The sequence below is a fragment of the Neltuma alba genome, unplaced genomic scaffold (genome assembly GCF_004799145.2).
Source record: "Neltuma alba isolate B1F8T4 unplaced genomic scaffold, ASM479914v2 tig00011013_pilon, whole genome shotgun sequence".
NCBI classification, from domain to species: domain Eukaryota; kingdom Viridiplantae; phylum Streptophyta; class Magnoliopsida; order Fabales; family Fabaceae; genus Neltuma; species Neltuma alba.
In genome coordinates, this window is record NW_021635766.1 from 349032 (window position 1) to 368310 (window position 19279).

General features: G+C 32.0%; 2 protein-coding genes across 2 annotated transcripts; one reads left to right on the forward strand and one right to left on the reverse strand.

Moving 5' to 3' along the window:
* The first annotated feature begins 383 nt into the window (after positions 1 to 383).
* Positions 384 to 4021, forward strand: LOC114760713 (probable transmembrane ascorbate ferrireductase 2). Its single transcript, XM_028949996.1, has 4 exons — positions 384 to 624; positions 1313 to 1361; positions 3223 to 3422; positions 3528 to 4021. The coding sequence occupies exons 1-4, from the start codon at positions 478 to 480 to the stop codon at positions 3816 to 3818; spliced, it is 687 nt and encodes a 228-aa protein (XP_028805829.1). The 5' UTR covers positions 384 to 477; the 3' UTR covers positions 3819 to 4021.
* Positions 4022 to 5198: 1177 nt separating this feature from the next.
* LOC114760724 (translation initiation factor eIF-2B subunit delta) lies at positions 5199 to 11116 on the reverse strand. Its single transcript, XM_028950019.1, has 7 exons — positions 10360 to 11116; positions 9605 to 9751; positions 8951 to 9294; positions 6574 to 7318; positions 6394 to 6490; positions 6255 to 6309; positions 5199 to 5734 (listed from the first exon to the last, which is right to left on the reverse strand). The coding sequence occupies exons 1-7, from the start codon at positions 10886 to 10888 to the stop codon at positions 5672 to 5674; spliced, it is 1980 nt and encodes a 659-aa protein (XP_028805852.1). The 5' UTR covers positions 10889 to 11116; the 3' UTR covers positions 5199 to 5671.
* Positions 11117 to 19279: the final 8163 nt, after the last annotated feature.

Sequence of the window (19279 nt, forward strand, 5' to 3'; positions counted from 1 at the left end):
TTGGTTTGGTACGAGAGACATGGAGAAGAAGAAAGGGGAGGAAAAATTTTAGTAAGCTTGATTAAAAAAATTAAAAAAAATAAGGTTGAAAGCTTTTAATTAATTTTTATTCTTTTATATTACTTCTTCTCTTTATTAAAATCTTAAAACCTTATTTTGTAATTTTTTTTAAATAGAGTTTATTGAGTACCTAAAAGTTTGATATTTTTCCGTCCAAGAAGAAAAATTGATATTCCCATGGCGACTAGGAAGAAGACAGCTGAGAAGCTATTCTTTCCCTGGAATCTGGATGCTCAACTCAAGCAAGTAATATAAATATATATATATATATATATATATATATATTTATTGGCTCCCTTCTTTTTTACTGTCTTCCCTGCACACATACACGCCGCAGCACATTAGTCGTTGAAAAGAAAAATAGTCACAGTCTCTCACTCTCTCTCTCTCTGTGTCTCTCCGTTGAGGAAGTCGGAAATGGCGTCTCCTCCGGCGGTGAGGTTCCCGATCTTTCTGACGGTGAGACTGATCGGTATTGTGGTTACACTTCTTCTCTTCGTCTGGGCACAGCGTTTCAGAGGAGGCCTCGCTCTCGTTTCCGACAACAAGGATCTTATTTTCAATGTAATTTTACTCTTTTCGCTCTTCACTTCCATCTTTCCAAGTTATTGTAGTCCTTTTTTCCTTTGGAAATCGAATTCATCAATACGTTGACGGAAAATAGTTTTTTCTGGTCTTGAGCGAGTTCCCCCCCCCCCTCTCCTTTGAAGTCTTTTTTGGTGTTCGATTTGCCTGATTGAGCTCGTTCAAGTAGCGACGTTGGTTACGAGTTCATAACTGATAGTCTTTGATCCCATCGTTATTGACACTGTCAACTGAATCTCGGTCCTTGTCTGTTTCTTTATGATTGATCTTATTATGTGCGTCCGTGGAACTTGAAGGAGACGTTTGACTTCGATGGGACCTTTTCACTTTATGATTATTATTTAGTCGCGCTAAGAGGAAAAAGTGCATTTTCTTTGCTTTCAAGAATGTCACAATGGAATGAATAAGCGGGTCCTGAATGCATTACTCTCTTCCACTTAACTTGTCGCGAGATTTTCTGAGAGATTGTGTTACTTTGCTTGAGTAATTAGACTGGAATTCACAAGATCCATAGAAATCTTTATTGTAAAAAACTTCTGCTCTGTTTTTCAGTTTGACTGTAACCTTTTGTGCGCTCTACTGAATATTGTAAGTTAGTTACTTAAACAAGATGCGCGCATTGGCAGTTGATGATTTGATCTTTGGCTTCTTATCATGTCCTCTTTAGGTGCATCCGGTGTTGATGGTGGTTGGACTTATTTTAATCAATGGCGAAGGTAAATGATCTTTCTTTCTTTTCTTTCGAAGGGAAAAAGCGGAGTTTGTTGCCGGCATTAGCATATCAGCATTTTTGTGCAACTGTTTATTGTCGTTCTGGAAATATTATTTGTTCCACAAATTACGAATTTGTTGCCCCCAGAGAATTTTAAATTTTAATTAGATTTAATGACACTGTCTTTGGTAACATGAAACATGAATGGTTAACATAATGGAAAATGCTAGGAGATAAATAGGAAAGAAGAAGGAAAAAATTGAGGGCCCCGAACTCACTGCAAGAATGAAATAGGCACAGCTATTGACTGACAGTTATAGTATTTGATTAGCTCACAATGTTTCATTCTCTGGTTAATTTTTCACACTTTTACTTTTTCACACTTTTACCCCGAAAAAATATATATTTTTTGGCTTTTCAGGCTTGCCAACCTTGCATGTTTTATGGGTACTGCAACCGGATTCTACATCTTAAATTGTGTTTCCTTGTTTGAATTCCCGAATTTTCTTAATAAAATTTGTCAGCTTTCTCTAAACTTTATCCCATTATTGCTTATTCTTCAATCTATGCCAAGTGTCTATATTGCTAGATGGACGTGTATGGTTGTTATTCTGCTTCTTAGACGAAGCTTGACTGATTCACGATCCTTCTTTGCCATAAAACAACTAGTGACCTTTTTTGCATCAATTATCTGACACATTCGAACTAAATTGTGCCATGATATGCAAATGGTCACGCAAGATGTAGCCATATCTTCTGACTATAGTTGTATGGTCATGGTTCATAAGGCTGTAACATGCTAGGATGCTTAAACCTTTTCACCTCACTGCACTGTAAATAACGTGAATACTTGAATCCCATCTGATTAAAAGATTCAACTGTGAAATTTAATCAATTTTATCATGCCTGTCGAGAGATAAGGAGTTCGTTCAACTATAAAATATTTTCTTGATGATGTATAATGTCTTCCAACACATTATGGTCTTCCAATCACTTGACTTGAGATGTATTGTGATATTGTATTTAGTGATAGAAATTGGCTGCTGGAAAGGTGAGTCATCAGTCTTTGACCCCGCCCAGAATATTAAAAAAATTTAGTAGGACCTTATATAATTTGCAATATCTATTGCCTCTAAACTATGGTCACGGACAAATAACAGAAGATCTGAATGGCATGACATGAGAACATGCAACTTTAAAGTCTCAATGGTTAGATTGTTTTGTTTTCACTTATGCTGTATGATTAGGGGAAAAATTATAAGCAGTTCGTACACTTTTAAACCAGAAGTAACAAAACTAGATTTGGGTGAATTGTTGTTTATTGTTCTAGTGATTTGACTTCTTCATTTTAGACTTACAGGCAACTTGTTTTCTTATGATAACCTGATCATATGTTTGTAGAGCGTGTCAGTGTATTAGCGCTATGTTGTGTCCATGAAAAACATTTCTTATCTTGATTCCAGAGTAACTTTGACATTCAAAGGTCTAGAACTAGTTTGGTCTTCCCCAAACTTGATAAGTACTTCATTTCCTCCAAAAGAAAATGTACCAGACTAAAAGAGAGAGTTGTATAGTATTCGTCTATCCGATATGGGTCTGGCACTTGTATTTAGACAGGGTGACAATTTAATTTGCATCTTTATTCTGTTATGTTTCATATTTGTATACGACATCTGTGCTTCTTAACTTGCTTTGGTCCTTCTGGTATGATCATAATTGACCACACTGTCAGCTAGCCAGTTAACTGTTTTCTACCTAAATTCCAGGCATAGATTTCATCACTCACTCATTCTTAGATTGTTTCCGAGTCATTGTTCCTGCCCAATAACTTTTTTTTTTTTTTTAATATTTATGGCATGGTGCAGGGATGCTTGCATATAAAACGATATCAGGAACAAAAAGCTTCAAGAAAGTAGTTCATCTCACTTTACAATTTCTTTCTTTCATTTTAAGCTTGATTGGTCTCTGGGCTGCTTGGAAGTTTCACAATGATAAGGGCATCGAGAATTTCTACAGCCTGCATTCATGGTTGGGTCTAGCTTGCCTTCTCCTATTCTTCATTCAGGTGCCTTCATTTTATTCTGATAATCTCCACTACTTCCTTTGCTCTAGCATAGAACTCTGATTCGGTTATGGTATTCGTCCAACTTCTTACTGTAACTTTTTGCAGTGGGCTGCTGGGTTTGTTACTTTCTGGTACCCAGGAGGGTCAAGAAATAGCAGAGCCACCCTGTTGCCATGGCATGTCTTCTTTGGAATCTATATATATGCCCTCGCTATCGCTACAGCTACTACTGGTATTTTAGAGAAGGCTACATTCCTCCAAACAAACAAGGTAATATCACGTTATTCCAGTGAAGCAATGTTGGTCAATTCCTTGGGCATTTTGATTGTCGCTTTGGGTGGCTTTGTTGTTCTTGGAACCGTTGCGCCATCTAATGAAAAAGCTAATACCTCATGAGGAAAGGAATGACCAAACTGCTTTATCAACTCACTGTTGTGTAAGATTACCATTTGTATGTAGTTTCTACCCCGCAGCTCACATAATGTATCAATTGAATTTATTTATATATACACAAGTTTGTGGTTCTGTTTGTTTTTTTCAAGCAAATAAATAAACTCAAGTGCCAGCAAGTTTGACTATGCAAGATTTGTTTTCCTTCTCTCTCTCTCTCTCTCTCTCTATATATATATATATATATATCGATTTGTTTACCACTTGTTTGATTGGTTTGTAAGTTTCTGTGAATAGTGCATGCTGTTAGCTCCCATATGTTACACAAATAACTTGCTGAAATCCGAATTGGCTTTGAGCTTTTCTAGTAGAGGAAAAATATAACGTCTTCCAAGATGTCTAGAACTACTAATAGACACTGCCTGTGTTTTCAAATCAGGAGTACATGAATTCTGGTTTCAAATTGTGAAATGACTAAATTGCCAATTAATCATAGGGTGTATATAAGATTCTTGAAAAGTCATTACTCACTGTTGTGTAAGTTGCTGCTAGGGAAACATGCAGGTGTTAACAAGCGAATTTGTTTTCAGACCGACGTCCATTAGCGGTTTTTTTTTTTTTTTTTAAATTTGCCTTTGAACCTCCGTTAGCGAATTTGATGTTCATAGTTTATTTACAGTTTCAGAGATTAACTTGATGAAATTTTTATATAAAAACTCAAGTAGTTTGGCCCATTTTCAATCAAGGCGTATCATATAATATCTTTATAATTATTTGAATCATCATCTAATTAGGTTGATATTCTACATCTAAAGTTTAAGGGTACAGTATTATTGTTAAAATGATTATCTTATCATTAACTATATCTTACTTTCTATATATGAATATCAGGCACATTCCTTAAACTTTCTTAAGTGTGAAGTGGCCAGTTCATGATCATAAATTATGACCGAAACAAATTTGACAGCATTTCAACCTCAGCTGAAATTTTAAACTATTAATTAACGGCGATGGTTAAATTGGTAATATATATTTAAAAAAATATATCAAAATTATAGCAAAAAACAATTTTAAGGTCCTGATTACACATCAAAAAATACACTTCAGAGTGTCAAGTGTTTGCACCTATATTCTGGGCGCTTCTTAACTCTTTAATTATAAGTTCATGTTTTGCCCGAGACCTAATGCCTACATAACATAAGTATAAAATTTAGAATAGATATCCAGATAATGAGGTGATAATAAACAATCACGATATTTATTACGATAATAATATTAATTACCAAGGACATTTTCACATTTATAATTTTTTTATTTCATTCATTATATAGTTTATTTCATTGTTCACACCAAATGACCCATAAGATAATCATGCCATAACACAGCAAACCCCAAACACTAAATGACATACATTAAACCACTCAAGTGCTTTAAAACTACATAACAAAGGAATAAAGATTAAACTGTGATGCAACCAAAAAATAATTACCAGAGAAAAGGGCCAAGATCAACTAGAGACCTTTTTTTTTTTTTTTGGGCCAGGAGTGACTATAGACTTTAACATAACGCAAAATTGTGACTGAAATAGCATCCAAAATTTGAATGCATGGGATAAACAATGCCCGGAGAGGCGAAAATTCGCACTCTTCCCTGAGGCAGACCAATATGGACGAGAGTAAAAAATTTCACATGATCAAAATGGGCCATTACACATTATTCCCATTTCCCAGATGGAAAAAGGCAATACTATTAAAAAAAAAAAATTGCTTAACAACAAACTCCTCCAATCTTATTTTTATCCGGCTGCTAAATTGAGATTCGACACGTAGACAAAATTGATATAATCCACATTTCATCATTTATATCCATAATTGTTCTCTCCTATATTCTCGTACAATTACTGGTACACTTGTGGGTGGGACCTGCAAAAAATGAATAAGCCGTCATATTTGCATCAAAGATATGAAACAACCGCCCTTGAGAAGTATTTGTGTGTGTCTGTGTGTGAGAGAGAGAGAGAGAAGAAAGATTGAAGTTTATAAATGCAATTGAATTTGCCATCAGGATTTGCATCTACTTTGCGTAGAAATGGATTATTTCTAGCCCTGCCCTCTTTTAATTAATGTTTCTCTCTCACATTTGCAAGTTCCTTTTATTTAAAACGATAATGAAGATAATTTAAATGCTTAACTTGGTTGTTTCGTTCTATTTTAATGGTTGCATTCTTCAATATCCAAACTCCATGCTGCTCTTTTTAAATTTGACATTTCTCCCAAAAAATGAATGAGATAAATTATATGCATTAAATCCATCTATACAGGTTTTGGCCAACAAAACAAATTCATCTATAAAGGGGCCAGAATCAGGAGTGGTTTGGGCATCTATCTTCAACAGCAAATGTGCGCGTGTGCGTATTGTGTTCTTTGAAAGCCCAGCACTTACCATGCCATAATCGGTGACAATCATTGAAACATAATCTGAAGGCGTGGCATCATAACTGAGAAAAATTAAGAAATGCAGGGTCAGAGTAGGAAAACGACAATTTTAAATGTGATGTATTATACTTACGTTAAATTCTTACATGAGATTTAGAAGTTGCAGATTATCTTTGTTGGCCCAACCATCCAAGTGGTTGACATCCTCTCTACCCTGAACCTTTGAAACGACATCTGGATCGCCTGCAATAACGTTTATAGATATGTCAAACTTTCCCACACGCAAGGGAAAATACATCCCAATGAAGAGTTTTAAATAGACATACCAAGTTCATTTGAGCATATTGAATCAAGCTGTACCCTTTCATGAAATTTATAAGCCTCACAACACACCAAGACCGGTACACGGAATGCATGGGCAACCATTGCAACACATGCAGTACCAACTCTAGAGTAAACTGTACCGTTAGATAATACTGATGAAGCACCCAGAAATACTCGAGTAACTTCATGCATTATGTAGGAAACAGCATTTATATGTGTGTAAGTGCAGCTAAGACCTTTAGCCACCAGCCTCCTAAGTAAAAGTTGCCCACTAAGCTTTGGACGAGAGTCAACTATTACAACACGAAACTGTTTTCCTAGTTCATGAGCATTTAACAGTATCATCTCAACTGCCGATGATGACCCATAAGTAAGGAGGACATCGCCATCTCTTATTTTCGTGACAGCATGCTTGGTTATTACCTTATTGGCAAGGATAATCTTCTCACTTATAAAACGATCAATATCTGACTCAAGAGAAGCTTTGGCTTCTGCCTCTGACAGAGTCAAAGGCAGCTTAGCAATCCGACTCTTAAGAAATCTAATTGCATTTCCCATGCTGATTGAAAGAGGCCGACACTCAATCAGAAATGAAACATAACTACTAATTTTGGCTGTAAGGTCTCTCGCCAGAGCTTTCTCGGGGGGAACTCTGTAGTCTTTGATGACTTCTTGAAATGCTTGAAGCATTGCAATACATCGCGCATTGCCACCAGATATATCACCAGACAGATACTGCAATCCCACCTGATATCCACCACACAAGGTTACTGATGTATCGGTATCAAGGCCTAATACACAAAATATAATTAAACAGATCCTAAACGCCATCATATCCAATAAAATCTGCAAGTAATTCTAATCATACTTACATTGAGTATTTTAACATCTATTATGGCTGAGCAAAGATAATTTTGCTACATCGTTTTGAAGTTTAAGCCAACAGAACAAATTCAACAAACATTCAGAAATAACCACTCAGTTTTGTTAATGACATTCCACGTACCTACCCCAATAATTCAACAGCTACTAGAAGACATCCTACTTTCTTCTCTCAATGATGATACGACCCAGAGAATTGATAATTGCCTCAAACACGTCAAGAGTTTTATCAATCTATTTCAGCATGTTTGCTTTAATAGAAAAGGTTGCTACAGAAACAGAAAGGTAATGAATTAGGGCTTTTCCAGAGTCTGATACGGTGGGTAGCTAAGATGATTTCATCATTAAGTTGATGGGACGCTCCTGTAGATGCAGACTACGGAATGGATGGAAATTCTCAAAAATATCCTAATGTCCCAACAAAAATAAGCTCACCATTTTGCGGGATATTTCGGCCTTTTAAATTTATCTCCATTCTTTTCTTATGTCTATCATGCCAAATATTATTTGGAGAAATATCTCCTTTCCTCTGCATGCATACTTAACATATTTTCAAATATAAACTTTAGTTCAACTTTACTTTTTAATTAAACACATTCAACAAACTTGAATTGGAGAAAAAGGGTGTTTAACTTAATAAATGGTATTCTAATAAATAAATAAAATCAGACAAAAGTCAAGAGAAACTTTTTATTTCAAGAGAGATCTTTGAAAATAAAAGGAAAATCTATATGATAGAATAACTAACATATATTATTTCATAATTGGTCTATATTTCACTTCTGGATATCTAGACACCTAGGCCTCGATTGCACCCCTTGCATCGCACAAAACAAGAAAAGCGATATGCTTATATCTTCATAATAATTACTTAATAATATATGCCTTTTCTATTATTTTCTTACTAAGGAATACTGGGGATAATTCCTGTCTATAAAATCATTTTTTACCATCCAACCTTTCTTTTTCACTACATTTCATTCTACATACAAAACAGCCTAAGATAAAGGCAACACTGCATACCATCCCTGGTATAATCCATGAGATCTAAATATGACCTTTATTATAAACCATTAAGCATAATAAATACTAAGCACTATTATTATGCAGCATATAGAGCATTCCATTGTCAAGCATCATGTACCTCATTTAGAGACAGAGAAAATTATTTGAATCTGGCAAAGACTATTTTCAGGGTAATTTTAAGAGCAATCATCTTAATACTAACATTTTTGTTAACAGAAAAAGAATTCATTAATCCCATTTTAAGTTAAGTGTGAACCAAAAAAATTAACTCTACTTCTAGAAGAGCATACATCATATGCTAGAAAGAGCACAAGAGAACCTGTAGACACCCTCATTTTCTACAACTAAACAAAAACAAAGGCAATGAAAAAGAATCTTCACCACAAACGAGTCAAACACTATACAATTGTAAACTTCAGGACCACATAACAAATATAAATTGCAACAAGCGACATAAAATTAAATAGATACCTTATAGACAGCAGGATGCATGGGATCAAGTTGAAAAAACTTTGCCACGAGATTTGGCAACTGACTCCCATGTTCATATTGAGGCAAATGCCTGAACAATTCAACTCTGTTCCTAGCTTCAGTTTGTTTCACCACAGCACGACGTTTAGCTTTCTCCACTCGACTCTTATCATCATACTGCATGCGTGGTTGAGGAACATCCTTCTTTCTATCTTTTTCTGATGGGCGATCAGATCCTTTTTTCTCCGCGCCAGCAACTGAAGCATTATCAACCTTTTGAGAAGGCTTTGCAGCTTTAGCAGGTTTTGCATTTGCTGCTGCTCCAGACGCCTTGCTTCCTTCAGCTAATATCAATTAGCATAACAATTGTTAGGGTAAGGGTGGATCACTTAGAAAAGAATCCTCATGCTAGAACATTTAACTTCCAAATTTAAGCTAGCCAAAACCATTACAAAGTACAAAAATTGATGCATGGCAGATTTGAGTCTAAAGATGAAAACAGGTCAGCAGCAGACAGAACTGAACGATTATCATGCCCACAGAGAATATATTAAATTAACAAAAAAGAACCTTCAAATAAATGGCTGCTGCTCAGATTGACCACCTGAAAAAAAAAACCCAATTGAACAGGAAATCAAGACTATGCTGACAAACCTTTAGCAGCAGCCTTTGCAGCTCGTTGAGCTTCTTGAAGAGCACGTCTTTCAGCTTTTGAGAGTTTTTCCTTCTGCTGTTTTGAACTTGAAGGCTGCTCTTTTGCATCTACTGTCAATCCTCCTCCTTTGTCTGCTTTATCTTTCTCTAATAGGAATTGAGAAAGAGGATAGGAAAAAGGTTAAAAATTAAAAATGCTTCAATTCCTAAATCACGCTTAAATTTCTGGATGTGCAGGACTCCAGCAAAAGGTTGATACATGGAGGAAAAAAGATATTATTTGTGTAATGTCATTTCATGCGTTTAAAACAAGCAAATCAGACCAATTCAACAACTATTGGTAAAATGATCCAACAATAAAAGCAGTATTTAAGTCAGCACCATCGTTCTCCCTGTCCGTTCACAAACTGCATCACATTAGTCAATGTAACAAAGGTAATAGACTCCTTTCTTTTCCTATACTCATCAAATGACTTATTTACTAATCAGATCATATGACCATGCAGATCAATTCAGACTATTCAGGGGTATTATTTTTTCTCTGTGTTGTAAAGACCATAATTTCGCACTAGCCTCCTCTCTAAGAAAAGAGCTTCTCACAAGGAGACATGCGAGTGATTGCAGTTTCAAACTTCAAACTACTCAGAATAAAGTTCAAACTGACTACTTGGACAACGCTGTCAATCCATACAAGAGATAGCGCATCTATTTAGAGTCCACAAAGATAAAGATACAAGTAAGAACCGTAAACCCACCCGCAATTACAGGAGGGTCGTTCACAACCGAGACTGTGGTCAATTGACTAGCCGGCACACTATTAGCCTTCATTGCTGTCATGTCAAAACCTCCACGAGGAAACGAAGAAGCCACTTTTCCAGCATTGCCCCTAACTCCACGACCCGGCGATGCAATCCCATCAAACAAATCTCCTTCACCGACCACCTTGTTCGAGTAAGAGGAAGGGGATGGAGACATGGGAGCGGGGAAGAAGTCGGATGAAGAGTTGTAGCTGCCAGCAGTAATGGAGTCTCCCCGGAGAGGAGAAGCCGCCGGACGGGTGTGCAGAAGCATATTGTCAGACGCATGACGTGGCGGCGGGATCATCACCGGCGAGAGGGAATTGCCAGTGGGAGGAACATCAGAAACCGGAGGAGAAGATGATTTGGGAAAATCTGGGTCGGGCGGACTCGAGTGAGAGCGTTCGGGTGGAGCTCCGGGAGCAAAGAACCCTACTTGGCGGACCTTGGGGTCAATCACCGCGCGAGGAGCTCGGCGAGAGTCCATGGATGACGTAGGAGCTTAGGGTTGAAGGTGAAGTAAGAGGTACAGCTAATGTTATAGGGATTGGGATTGGTGCATGGAGAGTGTTTGGAAGGGAGGAAAATTTGAAGAAGAAAACGGGATTTTTTAAATTTTCTCTGGAAAATCTGAGGGAAAAGGGTTTTGAGGATTGAGATGGAGGGGTTGGGATGGATTCGCTGCGCCGTGTTCAATACGAATGGGGAGCGAAAGCGGAAAGAGAGGAAAAGCAGTCACAGACTGGGCTGCGCAAGCCGCAGCCATAAGAAAATCATTAATTAATTAACTAAGGACTTGTTTGGCATCAGGGTAACCACTTTCAAAGCAGCTTGTCAACCGTGATTGATTAAATACGAATAAAACATAAAAATACTTATGAACACCTAAGATAAGCAGACTCCAAACAAGCCATAAGGATTAAGGTTCATAAAGAATATAGCCTCTTGAAATATTTTCACGGTTCATCCAACATAAATACATCTAGTATCATAAAATATTTTAGTGTTTAATTTTGTCCTTAAAATATTTTTAGGTGAAATTTTAATCTCACTATTAGCTCCCAAAAAGTCTGTTAAGCGAAGGCACTTATCTTCCACATTTTCAATACTAAAAATAATTAAAGATAAGAGTGGAGAATAGAAAAAAAATGACAATAAAATGATATTTAAATTTTTCATACTCCAAATAGTCACCTCAATAAAAAAAAATCCATTTGCATCACACATGACTAAATAAAAATTTCAAAATTTGCTAAAATAATCACATTGCCCTTATATCATCTGTGTTTATTAAATAAAAAATATTTTGAAAACAAGTTATTAATTGCATTATTAAATTTGTTAATACCGTTATATCACTTGCTAATCATGTTAGAAGTTGAAAATTTTTTTAATTTATTAGATATTTAGAAATATCTCAAAATCAAAATACCTTTAAGATCATGTAATGAATAATGTTATTAAAATTGTTAATTTCGTTAAAAGAATTGTTAAGTATGTTACTAGAGTTAAAAAAAATTTCACTTTCACATTTCTCTAATAAATAGGTTGTTAATTACGTTACCAAACTTCTTTGTAGCATTACCTGACTTGTCAATCACATTACAGAAGTTAAAAAATTTCCAATTTATCATGTACTCACCAATCTCTAAAAAACTTTATGACATGCAAATAAAGGACAAATAATCATGTATACGTTTAATTATATCATTTATGTCTATTATTAAAACACATTTTGTCACAACTTACACAAAGCAAGTTATATCAAACTTCAATATCACGGTTAACAATTTTGTCATAGTATTAACAATTCTAATAACGTCATTTATCAATTATTCTGGGAGGTATTTTGACTTTGAAAGATTTTTTAATACCTAATAAATTAAGAATTTTTCAATCTATGTAACATAGTTTACAAGTCATGTAATAATATCGATAAGTTTGATAATGCAATTAGTAACTTGTTTTTTAGTAAATTATGAAAGTGGGATTTTTTTTTTTAACTTAGTAACATGGTTAACAATTCTTGAAATAATATTAACAACTCTAATAATACTATTCACTATATGATCTAAAATGTATTTTGGCTTTGAAAATTTTTTTAGTGCCTAATAAATTTGGAAAATTTTCAACCACTATAATATAGTTGACAAGTGATATAATAGTATTAACAAGGTGGCTAATGCAATTAACAGTCAGTTTTCAAAAAAAATTTTATAGAATAAGCACAAATAACATGAAAGTAACGTGGTTATTCCAGCAGATTTCAAAATTTTTATTTAGTCATATGAGGCTAAAATGGAATTTTTTTTAATTGATGTGACTATTTAAAGTTTTCAAAATTAAATTATAACCTTATTGTTATTTTCCCTGAAAAAGATGGAAGATGAGTCTAAAACATACATGACTACCGAAAAAATTGTAAAATTGATTATTAAAGTGTTAAGAATGAGTACTAAATATATGAAAAATAAGTACTCAAAATATAAAAAAAGGAGTGATGAAAAATTAACTCAAAAAATTCTTAAAAAAAAATTGCATCACAAAATATTTTAAAATAATGATCGCACTTGAAAGAACACCTCAAAATGTGAATAAATCACAAAATACTTTATCATACTAAGCTCACCTTGATTCATGCAACCTTAGCCCATTAATTAATTAAATTGATTAAATTTACTTTGACTTTAGTATCAATGGAAAAATAAATTAGTAATATTATTATGGCCAATAAATTAATGATATTATTATGGCCAATAAAAACTGAATATGTAACCGAAAACCGAAATAACTGAACTAAAAAACCAAAATTGAATTCGGTTCGGTTTGGTTTTGCTTACCCTTAATGATATTCCAACTATTGAAAATGCAAATTAGCGTTAATTCAAATGTTAGTGCTAATGCAGGCATCAAGTATCTATATATCCATCTTGATTAAAAAAAAGAAAAAACAAAGAAAGAGTATCGATATATCCGTCAATTTATTTACTCATAAAACTAAATTAACAAGCTGCCTTTTTTTGCTAACAAGTGTGTATTTCATAGAAGGAATGGAATACTGCAAGTTTTTATATTAAAAAAAATAATGCAATTTTAGACAATTATGTCGGGATATTTATCAATTTTTTATAATATTAATTTTTTTATCAAATTTTTAAATTTTATCCAAACTTTTTTTATCGATCTTTGAATATATATATATATATGTGTATGCATAGACAGATAGATAAAATATAGATTAATAATTTGATGCATAATAATCACTAGAATCTTATTATAGCAACTTTTACAATATTAAAATTAGATGGCAAAAAATATTAAAAATTAATTTATTTTTCAAATATTATATTTAATATAATAAAAAAGTCATCGTGAAATTACAAGTATTCAAATAATATATGAGTTAATAAATGTTATGTGTCTTATTTTTATATACTAAAAATCAATGTTTAAAAGTTCAGTCAAGTAATATATTTTAAATTTTTTGAGGGCCAAAAACTGTCTATTCATGATCATATAAATAAGTTATTATTTATCTTATTTAACTAATTTAGAGAGATTAAAAAACTAAATAAATTACTTAATTCTAAAAAAAAATGTAACAAGACATGCCTAAAACTCACTTGTGTAATATTAGATTATATATTAATTTATACAGTAAATAAATTAATTTGAGAAAAAATTATAAATATGAGAGATAAAATAAATTAAGTATTTATATTTACAATAAAATTTAACTCCTAATTAGTTCCTACATTTAGAATTAAAGAAGTATTAGTTTCTTAAAAGGTGGACACTTATAATCTTCAATAATTTTTTTGGCCATAAATAATCTTCAAGATCATAAACCAGTTTTCCTGTCAGTTGTAAATTATGAATTTCGTTAAAGATAGTCCTCCTAATTTTCATTATTCATAAAGTGTCCTTTTCAAAATATTCTTACAGCATGATTGAATTGACGTTATAATTTAAAAAATGAATGAGACACTAATAATAATTTTATAAATTTTAGTATTCAAATATATTTTTCAATTAATACCAGAGATTATTGACCATTATCAATCACTTTCCTTTTCTTCATTTGAAAAACTTGAGTATACTTTGATTGGCCATTTCAACCAAATTTATCTTCGTTTTTATTATATTTTGAAATGAGAATCATGAACAAACTAGACGATAGGATAAGGATCACTTAAGGTCCCGTTTGATAGAAAATATTAAAAATTAGGGATTTGGATTGGAATTGAAATTAAGAAAATCTATTAAAAAAGTGTTTAACATTAGAGATTGCTTATTATATGGGACTAGCCAAATATATGCATGTGCGATTAGAAAATACCATAAGGGAAAGTAGTATATTCGAATCCTTCTTTTGTACTACACTGGATAGATTGTTCTTTGATAACATTTATTCAGTTTCCATTAAGTGACTTTCCTCATAAAGAAAATGTAATATCTCACGAACGGCCATTTACTAAACATATTTACAATTATATTACTTGTACCTGGCAAAAACAAGCTTATATTTCCCATTCATATTGGAAGGGTTTATGACTTTTCACATTAACAAAACCTAAAAATACTTCCTAAATAACAAACAACAATTTTGTTGGGGTTTTGTCGTCCAAATAATGCCAAACACTTCTTTTAAAGTTTTTTAAATGCAAGGTTACGAGTTTGAACTCACGAGGTACGATAGGTGGGTAAATTATTTTTAAAAAAAGAACAAAACAATTTTGTTGCCTTTGTTTTGAGGACGACAAAAGCAATTAGTAACCCCTTAAATTACAAGCAGGAAACCTCCATGGAAGTTAGAAATATCTCATTCTAGTTCATTGGCTGCCAAAAAGTCAATTTTGGAAGTCTATGCATTGCGCCAAAAATATTCTGAAACAGAGGAAGCTGGAGTTTATTGGATAGTGCAAGAAAATCATCTTTTTGGCTACGAACTCTCTCTAATCCTTTTTTTTTTTTCCCATTGTGATTTGATATTTTAGGCTTTTTTTTTTCTCATAGTACTGCCTCCCGTTCTTAATATAAAACCTCGTTTGATTTTTATTTTAGTTCTAAATATAAGATCTTAATCTACTTTGTCTCTCATATTTATTCATTTTTTTTCAAGGTAGTCCTTCTAATAATGGTAATTCCAGCCGATACACTTGATTAGCAAAGATATTTTAGAAAATACAACACATTTATAAAAAATAATTAACTTAAATTATTTTTTTAATTTTTTTAAATTAATTAACTAATTTTTATATTTAGGACTGGAATTAAGTGGCTAAAACTTTCAGTTATGGATAGGCTGTAGTTTAATTAGCGTTGACTTTGGATTTTTGCTTCCCCAGAGCCATATTTCAACAATAGTTAAAATGAGGCCCACTTCTATGTTGGCCCAGTTATAGTGAACGTACACTTATTGGGCTAGGCCTAGCCCAATAACATTTGGTGCGCCCATGTAATGGAAGAGATTATGATTAATAATGAAAAAAAAGTGAGTTTATCTCCTTTATAGATTAATTATTTTTCTAAAAAATACGTTCATCCATATTATTCTTATGATGTGTACAAAAATAAAACCAAAACTCATTAACCATAAGTTATGTTTTGTATGGGTCAATCAAATCAAATCTTCAGTCGGCAAAAAAAAAAAAAAAACAAAGAAAATGCAGTAATTCTATAAAAACTCATTAAAACAAAAATTTAAGATATTACACCTAGCTGGGGATTTCATGTGATTCATGAGGAGATGTGTAGGAAAATATAAAAACCATAAAAAGCTTAACATTTACGTTATACTAATCAACTCTAAAGTAAACCAATTAATGGCGTGGAATTTTTAGAATGACCAGATTCATGCTTTTTGGTGAACTTGATATTGGCTGTTCTTTTTGTTTTGTTGTTAGGGTCAGGGTTTTTAATGTTTCTGGGCTATTAGTTTGATATTGGCTGTTCTTTTTGTTTTGTTTCTATGTTTTGATATATTTTCTCCGGTTAAAAAAAAAAACTCCTTTTAACCCTTTCATCAAAATTTGTAAAAATGGTTTAGTCATTAAATGTATTCAAAAATTTAAAATAAAATTTCAAATTTATCCATATTTAAAATCATGAATTACATTTTAAAAAGGAAAAAAGGGAGGGGTAATCTTTAAAATATATATAAGTAATACTCATATTGTAACTTGTATGGACCCTCTATTCCTTCTAGAAAGTATCTTATAATTATAATAGGCCATAAAAGCAATATTGGAAGTTATTAGCATTTTTTTGTAGCAACTTATTAAACAAATTAAAACTAATGGGGCTTTATCTTCTAAAATATTTTTTTTTCATCCTATTATAATTTTTTTTTTATTAGATGGACAAGTACTATCAGTTGGGATTATAAAATAGATTGAACTATATCAATTTCTTAAGCCTTATTTAGAATGACTTATAAATTATAAACAGTTTTTCAATCGTGATTTATAAAATATGAGGTAAATATGTGAGAGGAGTTTAATCTTCGTTTACTTGAATTTGTTTATTGTTGTGAATCCAAATAAGCTCTTAGTTTTAAGAGAATATTCATACCATTAGATTATAACAGCGTTCTTGTTATAATATACTCTTCCGGTCCTAAATATAAAACTCTTATACACACTAATATAAGGGTCTTACATTTAGAACTGGAGGAGTACTACTATATACATACGTGTGTGCATTTATATCATCAAATACTAATGTTTTACAGCTTTAACACCCAACCCCACTCTTCCTGTGTAAGAGCAGCCATCATGGGGTTGTGCAAAATTCCCAGGCATCCAACACAAGGTACAAAAATATATGAAAACTATACAAAGATTGTATGAAGAATGAACAATTCAATATTTATGAATAATGTAGAATACCATAAGTTTATATTTGATGCTGATGTTCACACATAATGTGACAACTAACAACAATTCTTTTTGCACTGGACTATCACATCATGGGAAATATGTGTGGAGAGAGCAGAAAAAATCAAGAGGGAACTCACATGCATGAACGTCGTAAAGTTCGACTCAAAATGGAATAACCACGTCATTTCGCTACTTTGGTTTGTTTTTCTTTAAAAATGTTTATTTATCAAAACGCTGCATGAAAAATATATGTCTAAGCATAACAAAATTAACAAAGTTTACGCTTTTTTTTCAACACATATTTTATCTTGGCTAAAATATATTTTTAGTTAGAGTTAATATAAATTTTAGTTCCTCAAATTTCTTTTTTATTTTGGTTTTGGTTCCTTAAATTTCAAATAATAGGTTTTGGTTCCTCGAATTTCGTTTTATTTATAACATTGATCCCTATAACCCAATAAAAATTTAGACTATTTTGTTCCTTGAAGGATCAAAACTTGTTGTTTCAAATTTGAGGGATCAAAACTAAAATGAAGACAAACTTAAAAAACCAAATACTATATTAAACTTTTTAGTTATTTAACATATACAATGTTTCAAATTGGTCTCATGGTTTTAGAACGTATATTTTTAGTCATTTAATCCTAAAAATGTTAACACAAAATAATGATATTAAAATATTAAATGTTTATTAAATATCCTCAAATACTAACGTATTAAGTTTAGTTTTCAAAATAATCATGATTATTATAAAAATACATATTTTAAAACTAATAGTTTTAAAATTAAAAGACTAAAAATATATTTCTTTAAATTAAAAAACCAAATTGAAATCATATACTGCTACTATATAGTTACATGACTAACTTTTACTACCCGTCCCATCACTGTTTAGGAGTTTTTTTTTAAAACCATATAACATTAATATGTTTATGATATTTTAATAATTTATTTTGTATTTACATAAAATTCGTTTTTTTCCTGTAAAAAAATTCACCTGTGTTATATATTGAGATGCTATTAAGATGGCTAGTTTCGACCTTCGAGTGGGGGAGATGGGTGTCCCTGTTTCCTTCCCCTCCGCTTTCCCCCGTCAAATTTAGTTGAAAATTTCAATATTTTGTAAAATTATTGTTACAAATTTGCATAAAAATATAAAAATAATTTAAACTGTTAAAATTTAATAAGAACAACAACTATAATTAAAAAAATTGAAGAAATTTATTTTTATAAGATGTTTCAATAATAATATACAATTATGAGTTGTTTAAATCAAGTTTTAACAATTTGTTTAGATCATATTTGAACAATGTAAATTTATTAACGTATTTTTTTATAATATTTTTCTGATATTTAATATAAGACTTAATTAACTAATTTGAGTACATTAAGTATGTTTGTTAAATTAATTAATATGATACTACTTCCAGTCCTGTTTATAAGACCTTATTTGTAGATTACAAACGGGGTTTTATAATTAGAACCAGAGATAGTATGTTTTTTCTAAAATACTATAAGCATTTTTCCTAACTCTCTCACTCTCCCTTTTACTTGATTAATGTTGAAAAAATATCAATAGGGTTAATTTGTGAAAAAAAATGATAAACATATAAGATAGGTCTTATATATAGGACCAACATTAATCTTTAATTAGGTCCTACTAGTAATTTTATAAAATATTAAATCTAAACTGTTAAAATTATGAGCTAAGCGATGAAGAGTAAAGAGAGCATTTGCTAATGCCGGCTGGGAAAAAAAGAGAGTTAGGCATTTGGTAATGTTTGGATTGAGTTGGCATTTTGCCATGTTGTAAACGCAAAACCTATTTCCTTTTCCTGTTTCTTTTTATTGCACCAAAATCAAGTGCTTCTCAATATAAAAGAGAAAAAGGATTTTCTTTTCCTTTTCGATAAACAAGATAAGATGTGCGATATTTATTAGTTTTTATTTAGAAAAAATAGGCAAAATCAGTATTCTACCAGTAAAATTATTTAATT

Bases quoted from the DNA above. Each gene is read 5' to 3' on its own strand.
- LOC114760713 (XM_028949996.1), top strand. From the start codon at position 478: ATGGCGTCTCCTCCGGCGGTGAGGTTCCCGATCTTTCTGACGGTGAGA. The intron at 625-1,312 runs GTAATTTTACTC...TGTCCTCTTTAG, and splicing joins ACAAGGATCTTATTTTCAAT to GTGCATCCGGTGTTGATGGT. The intron at 3,423-3,527 runs GTGCCTTCATTT...AACTTTTTGCAG, and splicing joins TTCTCCTATTCTTCATTCAG to TGGGCTGCTGGGTTTGTTAC.
- LOC114760724 (XM_028950019.1), bottom strand. From the start codon at position 10,888: ATGGACTCTCGCCGAGCTCCTCGCGCGGTGATTGACCCCAAGGTCCGC. The intron at 9,752-10,359 runs GTGGGTTTACGG...AATTCCTATTAG, and splicing joins CGACCCTCCTGTAATTGCGG to AGAAAGATAAAGCAGACAAA. The intron at 9,295-9,604 runs GTTTGTCAGCAT...AATTGATATTAG, and splicing joins TGCAAAGGCTGCTGCTAAAG to CTGAAGGAAGCAAGGCGTCT.